A 12,232-nucleotide genomic window follows, 5' to 3' on the forward strand; every position below is an offset into this window, starting at 1 on the left:
CTTGTGGCTAGATGAAGGTCACGGCTCAATGTCACTTGGGCACAGTACTCAGGTATTTCTCATAGATGTCAGCAAAAGTGATCTCCACATATGTCAACTACGGTTCTCATCATGACCAATGATCGTAGTTCATGCGTACTTCCGAACTCGATCCCCTCACGAATGTCAACCCTCCTAGCCATGACAACCGCTAGCACTCATTATTGTTATGTACTCCCTCCATCCCAAATTGCAAGTCGTTTGACTTTTTTATCTCAAGTTTGACCACTCGTCTTATTCAAAAAAATTTGTGCAAATTTAAGTCATTCTTGAAGAACTTTTATTAATAAACCAATACACAACAAAAAAAAAACTATTTTGTACAAAACTTTGAATAAGACGAGTGGTCAAACTTGATATTAAAAAAGTCAAACGACTTACAATTTGGGATGGATTGAGTACATTTTTTATATAAACGTGGACGCTTACATACACCTATAACCGCGCGCACAAATACCATACCTCCATGAGTATGTTTGAAAGACTGAGGTGGTAGGTATTGAAGGCATCCAATATTGACAAAGACACATCATAAGCGTCTCAATGTTGACAGGTGCATCGCCTTACGCTAGAAAATAACAACACTAAATACCATATATAATAAAATCAAGAAAATACGAACACCATGTTGAGTCGAGAGATTTCAAACATGTTTCGAAGAGACGAAACTAGTAGACCAGCTCGTTCCTCTACAGTTTTGTATGTACTCCACTTTTGTAACCAATGAGAAGTTAACTCTGTCCAGTAGTTTTAGTATATGCATGCCTTGGACTTCCAATGCCATTTACTCAAGTTCTGATTCGAATGGGAGGATGTAAAAAAACTTCCACATACTCCCTCCGAAAGCTTCTAAGCCAAACTTTTAAAATTTTGATCGGATTTCTAAAAAAAAAATTCTAAGATTTATAGTACCAAATTAATACCATTAGATTTATTATAAAATATATTTTCATAAGATACTCATTTTATGTCACAGATATTGATGTTTTTTTTTGTAAAGTTAGTCAAAGTTAAAAAAAAGTTTGACTGACACATATCCTAAGAGTTGAAGCTTTTAGTGATAGATAGAGTATAATAAGAATCCCATTTCAAAACCAGCGCCTTTTAAAAACCTCAAATAAATGCACACCTCGTACTTTGAGAAATCAACCAATTTTAAGATGAACTAGATTGTACTAACATTTGTATATATAGACATGTCTGCTAATAAAATCTAGTGCCGTTTATTTGTTATTATCAATATTAGTATTTTTTTATATATTTGCTCAAAGTTTTGACTTGCTCGGTCCCTTAAGAAAAAGAAGAAAAAAGAAAAAAAAACACCTACTGAAAATGAGGTTGTGAAATTGTGATGAGGTTTTACGGTTAGTCAGTTATTACCTACCCGTTTTGCTCGTGGGGTTTGTTTTGTTTGTACGAGCCAAAAGGCATGCGAGCAAATTATCAAAATAATATACTACAAGTTGTTTTGTTGGAAAAAAAAAAAAGAGTCCCAAGGACAAGGAGAAGGAAAAAGAAGCGCGTGGTGCTTGCCGCGTGTGGGACTTGTATTGCAGGTGGGTAGTAGCAGCAGCACCAGTTCCCGTTTCCGTTTCCGTTTCTCCAGACTTATCAACGTTACCGCCGCCGCCCATATGCACGCACATCCGTTCCGTTCCGTTAGAAGTGCCCTTATCCTAGAAAAGGGATAATAACTGTTATGCAAGTATATATATCAAAAAGTAATAACTGTTATGCATAAATAAATAAATAAATAAATAAATAAATAAATAAATAAATAAATAAATAAATAAAAAAGAGGTGCGTGTGATATGTTATCCACCGCACCTCCTCGTTCTAATTATCCACTGATCCGCGGGACCCACCGAGCAGGCGCGAGATTCTCCCGAAAATGCCCTCCGGCGCGAACGGTTATATATAGCGGGCACGGGCAACGCCCAGCCCCGGCAGCGGCAGAGCACGGCAGGCAGGCAGGCAGGCAGTCCCCGCACCAGCACAGCGATCCAACCCAAACCCAGAGCAGCAACCCTGTGCCGGCCGGCAATCGCAGTCTCTGTCTGGGTCCTCGTCTCCCCCCCAACCCTCCCGTCCCGTCTCGCTCCCAAATCCTTCCACGTACCCCGGCGGCCGGCAGTAGGGAGGCCTAGGAGAGAAGGGAGAACAAGATGGTCGGACTCCTCCCGGAGACCAATGCCGCGGCGGAGACCGACGTCCTCCTCGACGCCTGGGACTTCAAGGGCCGCCCCGCCCCGCGCGCCACCACCGGCCGCTGGGGCGCCGCCGCCATGATCCTAGGTACCTACCTACCTATACCTTCCTTCCTTCCTTCCTTCCTTCCTTCATTCCTTCATTGCTTCGTTGATCCGACCGCCGCCGCCGCCGCCGCCGCCGCCGCCGGCCGGCCATCCATTGTTCCATCTCAATCGGCGGCAGGCAGATCTGGCCTGCCTGCGTCGATCGAGATCCCTCGCCTCGCTCGCTCTCTGACGATCGAGTCTGAACTGTGAACGATGAATAATAATGCATGGGCTGTCCTGTACTGACTTGTGAATCTCAATCTCTGTGGTGTCGCTGCAGTGGCGGAGCTGAACGAGCGGCTGACGACGCTGGGCATCGCCGTGAACCTGGTGACGTACCTGACGGGGACCATGCACCTGGGCAACGCCGAGTCCGCCAACGTCGTCACCAACTTCATGGGCACCTCCTTCATGCTCTGCCTCCTCGGCGGCTTCGTCGCCGACTCCTTCCTCGGACGCTACCTCACCATCGCCATCTTCACCGCCATCCAGGCATCGGTCAGTAATAGTATACTCATCACATTCTTTCATATTCTGTTTTCCCTTTTCTTTTTGTCATCTGCTTGGATTATTGGATAATAATCCACTCACTCATTCATTCAGTCATTCATTCATGTCCATTAATGTCACCGGCGTGCTCTGCTCTGTACATGTCGGTCAGTCAGTTTTGCTGGATGATAATGGGTCCAGTCAATCTGCTCTGTCACCCATCGACAAAATATCTGCTTTGGGCTTTTCATCATCTTGATTATTATTGTTCCTTTCCCTAGCTAGTAAGAGCAGGCCAGGACTAGTTGTCAGTAAAAACCAAATAAAAATTGGAACTTTCCATCCACAAGATTCTCCTTCTCTGAAAAGCACACGCGCACGGCGCACCCAATGAAACAAACAAACAAACAAAGGAGAGGCTGGCTATGCCAATTCAGTCATCATCGCCGTCGTCAGTCATATACATGCATGGAGTGATGGTGGTGCTAGCTGGACAGCAACCGCTATGCAATTCCCTTTTCCATTATTATCAGTCGAGCTAGATTCGATCCTTGCATCATCTCATCTCAAATCATCTGTGTCTGTCAATCTACCTCACCTCACCTGATGAAATGAAACCGTAAATAAAACTAAACAGATTTCTAATCTATTATTAGTTATTACTGAACACTGCACACACACACCGGAAAAGGAGCCAGTAATTTTTTAAATTTAATCTACTAATAATCACGAAAAGGTTTAAAAGGTTGGATTTTTGACAAATATCCTACATATATATATACATCTGCTAGCTGATTGATGATGATACACACACGTACAAGTATAGTAAGTAATTTGTTTGTTGTCGTATTACGCACGTGCAGGGCGTGACGATCCTGACGATCTCGACGGCGGCGCCGGGTCTACGTCCGGCGGCGTGCTCCGCCAACGCCGGCGACGGGGAGTGCGCGCGCGCGTCGGGCGCGCAGCTGGGCGTGATGTACCTGGCCCTGTACCTGACGGCGCTGGGCACGGGGGGGCTCAAGTCCAGCGTCTCCGGCTTCGGCTCCGACCAGTTCGACGAGTCGGACCGGGGCGAGAAGCACCAGATGATGCGCTTCTTCAACTGGTTCTTCTTCTTCATCTCGCTGGGGTCTCTGCTGGCCGTCACCGTGCTGGTCTACGTCCAGGACAACCTGGGCCGGCGCTGGGGGTACGGCGCCTGCGCCTGCGCCATCGCCGCCGGGCTCGTCATCTTCCTCGCCGGCACGCGCAGGTACCGGTTCAAGAAGCTGGTGGGGAGCCCGCTCACGCAGATCGCCGCGGTGGTGGTGGCGGCGTGGCGGAAGAGACGGCTCCCGCTACCCGCTGACCCTGCCATGCTCTATGACATCGACGTCGGCAAGGCCGCCGCCGTGGAGGAAGGCTCCGGCAAGAAGAGCAAGCGCAAGGAGCGCCTCCCCCACACCGACCAGTTCCGGTAAGTTCTAGCTGGATTTTGTTGCCTACCTACCTTTTACTTACTACTTACTTTCCAAAACATGAACATCTACTGTTGTTTACTTTTGTCCATCGTCATCACCATGCTCTAGGAATGGTAATTATTTGCCAGCACACACAAAAAAAAACTTATACTACCACCTGAGTAATACTACAGCGGTATGCCGGTATGTATAATGGATTAATTAGCTAAGTGATGGCATCAGTCAATTAAAACAAGAGTCCAAGTAAGATGGACTGGCAGCAGACCAATAGGGTTAGTTGCCTTACTATTGGTTGACCTCATTTGTCATTCTCACTTGGATTACAACCAGAGAGACTTGAGTGATACAGCCATTGCCAGACAAACAACAGAGAGGATATATGTACATGTACTGTCTGTCTGCAACTGCAATAACAATATATACAATTTGCCAGCTAGGCTAGGGTACAAAATCCAAACCAGTCCAATGCATGTAGATGCAAACGGATGGATTGCACAATCGAATGCACTGTTCTTTGTCCCCTCCATCTCCCTATATCGTTTTCTCCCAACTTGCATCGGCCACACTCACGTGTTGTACTATGGGTGAATTCATGGCAAATTCATTCATGCACACCAGAGCTGCCAATCGCCTTCTCCCTACTACTAAAGTCCACAAATTCATTAACAGCCGACGACGCCGTCCTTGGCCGGTGGCCAAGCCAGCTAAAACCTTCCTTGATTCCGGTGGCATGGCAGACGAGTCAGTCACTGACAAGTGGTCCTACACACCTCTCTGAATGTCAACCATCGCCGACAGCCGGGCCCAACCTCCTTGTCCTGTCACCCGTTCACTAGACGCTGCATACGCGTAGCACCTCTCTTTCGCTTGACGACTTAGCCTTTCGCTTAGCTTTAGCGAACCTCTTATGTTAAGTGATGTCCCCACACATCATATGATGTTTAGGGAAAGAGGATAAGAGCTCCGGGTGAGCGACAAATGTCTGGGTTTGGCAGCACCCAGACCAATAATTGCGTTATTCTAATGCTCCCCTAGGGTGACGGAGAAGGGTCACGGACTGTGCTCGGCTGAGGCTCCCTCCCTTTGCCTTCCCCTGTTGCTGTCTGTTCCCCCGGCCGTCCCTGGTGGCTGCTGCTAGCTATCCCTTATTGTCCTCCTCTGCCCGGTGCTCTGTACTGCAACCGCTGCATCCAAACACTAGCAAATATCTGTCTGCACAAAAAATTCAGAGCAGGATATATATAGTAGATATTGTATAAATATATAAATATATATGTGTGTGTGTAGATATGGTCCAACTGAACACCTGCTGAAATTCAGAGACGCAGAATATACTAGTACTATTAGTAGTACAAAACTGGGGGAAGATGTGAGGAAAAACATGGGGGAGGTCGGCATGCGAAGCCAAACGAGATTGCTCGATCTCGCTCGTTGTCTAGCTGCAGTCCTCAGTTTTTGGTGTCATTTGCGAGGTTTTTGGGAGTCTTGTGAGGAGGAAGAAAACAGCCCCTCACCCACCTAGTAGTAGCTAGCTTGTAGCTTCACTTTCTCAAGACTTGGACTGACCTCTCAGTTTCCCGGACTTTTCCTGGGAGTCGGCATTGAAAATGTGATATAGCAAGGCGGCGTAACTTCGACGGTTTGAATTTGAGATATTGAATAGTGGTATTGAGTAAGTAAGTAGCTCCAATGGGATGTAGACAGGACTGGAAGAGTGTGTATATGGGATCTTGATATGGGGAGGTCATAACAATCTGCATCTAGAAGGTGTCATGCATGGAGTATGTTTAAGATTAGTGAATTATTGGGCATTAGCTCGATCTGCATTCCTCTCTAGCCTAGAGAAGAAGAACCGTGAAGAAGAACGGTTTCTTGTTGGCGATGTGATGATGACATGAGTAGGGGAATGACCAAGTTACAGCAAAAGCTAACCTAATTTACTCTAGCATAGACAGAAGAAAACGCCAGAGTCATCGGCATCACCCTTTTCCCCCCTTTTTTCTCACTCAGGCCTTGTTTAGTTCGCAAAATTTTTTGTTTTTTGGTACTGTAGTATTTCGTTTTTATTTGACAAACATTGTCCAAACACGGAGTAACTAGGCTCAAAAGATTCATCTCACAAATTACAGGTAAACTGTGTAGTTAGTTTTTATTTTTGTCTATATTTAATGCTCTATGCATGCGACCAAAGATTCGATGTGACGAAGAATCTTGAAAATTTTTGCGAACTAAACAAGGCCTCACTCACTTGGAAATCAATTTGCAGTAGAACATGCTGTCCTGTGACAGGGAAATCAAGTTGCAGTAGAAACATTATTGTCCTAGCTAATTCACTCCTGTCCTGTCGTCGATATGTGTAGCTAGCTAGCCAACAATAGCCTCCAAAATCTCTTAAGACTTCTGCTGTAGAATCACATCAGGGAAGAAGAAGAGAAAAAAAATGACACGGACATTGCTTGAAAACGAAACCAAAATGGGATTCAGCTAGTAGGGTGACGCCGTGACGGGTGACGGCGTAGCGAAGGTCGTTCCAGATGAAATTTCTTTGAAGAGACTTGATTGATCCTGGATTGGAATAAGAAGAGGGTTGGCGACAGTGACCACTGACAGACTCACAGAGAGACAGACTTGATCGTACACGTGTGATGTGTGCGCCCAAACTGAACATATTCCTTCATATAATGTGTTATGATATGAACTCACAGAGTCACAGTCATAGTACAGTGGGGCACTACATAACATAATGCACTGGAAGAATAGAAGGCTATAGGTAATCTGAATCCCCAAAAGACAGCCTTACAGATACGCATTTCCCTCAATTATTAGATCACTGTTTGCTAGTCTGACCGGGACGTGTGCACGCACTGCACACACCGAAAGGCACCCCCCCTCGATCGAAAAAAAAGGCAGAGGAAAGGCGGGTGCATGATTGTTAGTTTCAGGGTGCCAAATGAAATGGAGATCGGCAGCATGATTCAGCGGTGGACGCGAAAGGCTCAAAGCCACACCACAACGAAGGTAGGGATGGCGATCTTGCATGAGAGATAGGACAGAGGAGCAGCACAGCAGCAGCATGGTGTGTTGTGTGTGGGGAACCTTCCTACTCGCCTAGCTGCTATGGACCAACGGACGGACGGACGACGAGTGGCCGCCATGGATGGCGACGGCCAAAGCTATCTATCTATCTAACCGATCGAAGCAACCTTTTGCATTGCATCCATTCTCACATGCTGCTGTGCTGCTGTCTAGGTAGGTTGGCCGTCGTCTTTGGCATGGCTCCCTTGGCACTGCATCTCTTTTCTGTGTGTGTCTGTGTGTGTGGTGTGGTGATGGTGTGGCCATACATGTCTGCAGCTGGAAAAGCTGTGGAGAAAGATCACTGGAGGGATCGAGATCGAGCAGACCAATAGACCATCTCATGGACGCATGGACCATGGCCATACGCTGGAGATAAAAGCAGCTTGCACTGCAGGCATGTCATGTGATGTGATGGTGCCTGCCGGCTGCCGTTGCCATCTCCAATCCGTGCTCTCTTACGCTGGCCTGATCAAAGATTAGTGGCTGCTATGCTAACCCTAGCTTGCTTACTTGCTGGCATAGAAACCGACCCTTCCTCCTTTTTTACGGCCCTTTTTTTTCTGTACTTTTAGACAGAAGACGTTGTGAGTTAGTGGTGTCCGGGACCTGAACACGTGATCTCGTCGGGGTTTGGGCAAATGGGCGGCATGGCGGTCGGCATCGATCGGCACGGACGACATGGCTGGGACTCCTCACAGTTTTCTGAAGGGTTCGAGGCTCATGTCCGTCCTCCTGCTGGCAAATTCCCTGCCGTTAGTTTCGTCGCAATGCTTTTGCACATGACTGCATGAGCATATGACAAAGACAGGGGACGGGTATGGTATTCCTTTTGCTGAGTGATCACATGGCAAAGCATCAGATTAACGCCAGACACGGGGGAGGGATAGATAGATGTGCCCACTACCACTAACCCTCTCCTTTGTTTGTTATCTTATCGATAAGGCATCACAGCTGATCCTGAGTCCTGACCACAATGCTTTGTTTAAGTCTCTTCAGAGTTTCAGACTTCAGAGTCGTCGTCAATGACGATGATGCTATGTGCTAACCGGTCTATCTGGGGAAGGAAGGATGCTTTGCTTACACCTGCATCATTCCATCATTTGCATATTAGCATGAACAGGTGTTTGGTTCTTGTCCCTGATTGGGCCTCAACAGTCCACCATGTGGGGGAAGATTGGGAAAGATTATTGCCACACCTGACGCACTGAATCTCTTGTGTTTATTTAAATTAAACCCCCGGCGTGGGTCTCATTCCATAGCATGACTCTGGCAGGCAGGCAGGCAGGCAGCAGGCTTCTGCAGATGACCTGTTTAAATGATAAGCTCTGACGACTCATTAGGTGTCGACAATTCTCTCCGGAGTGATTAGTATTGAGATGGCGATTGCATCTTCTATCTATAATAAGAAATACAGATGCCCCTGCATGCTTGACGGATCGTAAGCATGCATGTAGGCCGGCCATCTGCTTAAACTAGCACTAGCTCTGAACAATTGTTGTTTAGGTGTCTGATTGGGTTCGTGTCTCCATCTCGTGCAGAATCTCGCGCCTGTGACCACTGCTTTACTCTGCGCATGCCTCTTGTTTGGTGTTTTCCTCAAAGCCCGAAACCACTTTGCATTCTGCATGCCTCTCTGTTTCAGCTTAAAGTAGTCCACTGATAGCGACCTGAATGTCTGAATTTCTGAAAAGAACATTTTTTTTTTCCCCAGAGAACATTTCAAGAATGAACTTTTTAATAAGCAATCTTATATAGTAATATATATGTCTCACTGCTTGATCGGAAAAAAAATGATATTATAATTAACTTTACTGTTTGTCTTTTTCTGAAGAAAGCAAAAGATTTACTCTGTCTGAACTCTGAACAGAAAGAAGCTCCTGCTTGTTTATCCTTTCAGCTTTTGATTGAATGCTGTTGCTTGAATTTTTATTTTTTATTTTTCAAAATCTAACAGCAATAGCTTACGGTTTAGTTTCCCGCGTGTTTAATTTGGTACCTGCAGCTTCCTGGACCACGCTGCCATCAACGAGGAGCCGGCGGCGCAGCCGAGCAAGTGGCGGCTGTCGACGCTGACGGACGTGGAGGAGGTGAAGACGGTGGTGCGGATGCTGCCCATCTGGGCGACCACCATCATGTTCTGGACGGTGTACGCGCAGATGACCACCTTCTCGGTGTCGCAGGCCACCACCATGGACCGCCACATCGGCTCCTCCTTCCAGATCCCGGCGGGCTCCCTCACCGTCTTCTTCGTCGGCTCCATCCTGCTCACCGTGCCCGTCTACGACCGGATCGTGGTGCCCGTGGCGCGCCGCGTGAGCGGCAACCCGCACGGCCTGACCCCGCTGCAGCGGATCGGCGTCGGCCTCGCGCTCTCGGTCATCGCCATGGCGGGCGCCGCGCTCACGGAGATCAAGCGGCTCCACGTGGCGCGCGACGCCGCCGTGCCGGCCGGCGGCGTGGTGCCCATGTCCGTGTTCTGGCTCATCCCGCAGTTCTTCCTGGTGGGCGCCGGCGAGGCGTTCACGTACATCGGCCAGCTCGACTTCTTCCTCCGCGAGTGCCCCAAGGGGATGAAGACCATGAGCACGGGGCTGTTCCTCAGCACGCTGTCGCTGGGGTTCTTCGTCAGCTCCGCGCTCGTCGCCGCCGTGCACAAGGTCACCGGCGACCGCCACCCATGGATCGCCGACGACCTCAACAAGGGCAGGCTCGACAACTTCTACTGGCTGCTCGCCGTCATCTGCCTCGCCAACCTCTTGGTCTACCTCGTCGCCGCCAGGTGGTACAAGTACAAGGCCGGACGACCCGGCGCCGACGGCAGCGTCAACGGCGTCGAGATGGCCGACGAGCCCATGCTCCACTGATGGATGATCGACGAGGCACGCGACGACGTACGTACCACCTATACCAAAAGCATGCATATCCGTCCGATCGTCGATCAAATCCAACGGCTCTGATTGATTGCTCAGCGTGTTGTACCATCGTATCATGTGTTACTCAGTCAGTATACGAGTGTGTGTATCTTCTCTATCAAAGCGTATAGCACGCGCCGATATGATTTAGCGGCGCGTGCCTACGCGTGTAGTATAAAAATTAATAACTTGGTTCTTAGAGTGGAGGGGGGAGGGAGGGGCGGAAATGTAAAACCGCACAAGGATGGTGGGGCCAGGGTGTCCGTGACATAGTGTTACTGCATTTTGTATATCGTCGTGGTGGGAAGAAAAATCCTCCACTGCAATCTTTAAATCATGCAAGAGAGGAGGAGAAAATAGAGGATGTCATGTGTGCTGCTTTTGGTTGATTGACCTACAAAAGTTTTGAAAACCTTTTCCCGGCGTTTTCATGTGGACTTTGAGAAATTTGAAAAACTCTACCTAGTACTTTTCCTGGCGTTTTCATGTGGACTTTGAGAAATTTGAAAGGTTGGAATAATGAAAAACTCAAACTAGTAGGACAGGATGTCGTATATATTATATACTTGATATTTATGTTGTCTCAAAATAAATTAACTTCTACAACCACAATAAATATGTAAAAACTATCTTGAATTTGATCAACTCTATAGTAAAGAATAACAACACTCATGACATCAAATAAGTAAATTAAATATATTTCAAGATAAATCCAGTGTTCAAATTTCATGTCATAAATATTGGTGGTATTCTTATAAATCCAGTTAATTTAAAATTTAAAATAAAAAAATATAACTTGATATAACTTTAGAAGTTAATTTACTGGGACCGAAGGAGATTATAATGGTGTGCAAAGCTCTCGTAGGTTAAGGTTAAGAAGACCTGCCTTTTGTTAAGAAAACTAAGAAGGTTCATCAGTCCTTTTTTTTTTGACAGAGTCCTCTAATTGTTTGGCAAGACGACAAGTAAATGAATATACTCCTACACAAGCTGAGAAGCTTCATCGCCAAAGGATCTCTAGCTTAGTGCTTAGAGCACCTAGGTAGCATCCAACAGACTCTCCGTGAGAGTGAATTTAAATAGATCTAAAATAAAAAATATAAAAAAATAGGTTGTGTTTCCCCTACTAACTTCAGTAAAAAAAAAAGGTTCATAAGTCGAGCAGGAGTTAAGAACGTCCGTCGAAAAGATACCAAAGCAGAGCAAATGCTTCCCCCAAGTTTCACGGAAACAGCACGCTTTTATGTGAATTTCGCCCTCCCAAAAAAAAAGCAGGTGAAACCCCTTTTCCCATACTAGGAACGAACGTTCTCGTATGGTAATTTCGTCGTTGCACCAACAAAATTTCGGCGGCGGCTGTTGATCTGACGGCCCACACGGAACGGACTCGATCCGACGGCCGTCGAACCGACGCGTCCGTAAAGGGCGAGCCCGTATATGCATGCGTGTCAGCGTGCGGTTCGTGGACAATCGCAACGAACAAGAACGAAAGCCTTTGCTGCCAAATCTGTCTCCTACAACCGTACGAGGACAATGGAGAACGCAGCAACCGACGACACGTCCAGGCCCGACGCCGGCGAGCACGGCCACGACTGCGGCGGCGGTGGCCGTGGTTGGACGGTGGCGCAGGACAGCGTCCAGAGCGCCTCCGCCGTGACGGAGGTGGGCAGCAGCGGCAATGCGGTGGCGGCGGCGGCGGAGACGCGGCGGCCCGGCCTAGACGACGGCCGCGGCGAGGACTACGGATGGCTGACGGTGTTGGAGAAAAACGCGGTGGACGATGACTACTACGACCCGGTGGAAGCAGAGATGATGGCCGCCGGCGGCGACGTGCAAACCTCTCCGGCGAGGCTCGCCGCGACGAGGTTTGGGTGGCTGCTGCTAGGGTTTCTCGCCGGCGCGGCCACCGCCGTGCTCTTCCTGATGCGTCACGACTCGCCGGTGACAACGTGCA

General features: G+C 47.9%; 1 protein-coding gene across 1 annotated transcript; it reads left to right on the top strand.

The window, feature by feature from the left end:
* On the top strand, positions 1,989-10,665 carry LOC8067856 (protein NRT1/ PTR FAMILY 6.3). The gene is made up of 4 exons (XM_002443834.2): positions 1,989-2,334; positions 2,617-2,834; positions 3,689-4,284; positions 9,369-10,665. Exons 1-4 carry the CDS (start codon positions 2,205-2,207, stop codon positions 10,228-10,230), a joined length of 1,806 nt encoding a protein of 601 aa, XP_002443879.1. The 5' UTR covers positions 1,989-2,204; the 3' UTR covers positions 10,231-10,665.

This window comes from Sorghum bicolor, chromosome 7 (genome assembly GCF_000003195.3).
Source record: "Sorghum bicolor cultivar BTx623 chromosome 7, Sorghum_bicolor_NCBIv3, whole genome shotgun sequence".
NCBI classification, from domain to species: Eukaryota; Viridiplantae; Streptophyta; class Magnoliopsida; order Poales; family Poaceae; genus Sorghum; species Sorghum bicolor.

Excerpts from the sequence above, each read along its gene's own strand:
- LOC8067856 (XM_002443834.2), top strand. The coding sequence starts at position 2,205 with ATGGTCGGACTCCTCCCGGAGACCAATGCCGCGGCGGAGACCGACGTC. Across the intron at positions 2,335-2,616 it reads CGCCGCCGCCATGATCCTAG|TGGCGGAGCTGAACGAGCGG; the intron begins GTACCTACCTAC and ends GTGTCGCTGCAG. Across the intron at positions 2,835-3,688 it reads TCACCGCCATCCAGGCATCG|GGCGTGACGATCCTGACGAT; the intron begins GTCAGTAATAGT and ends ACGCACGTGCAG.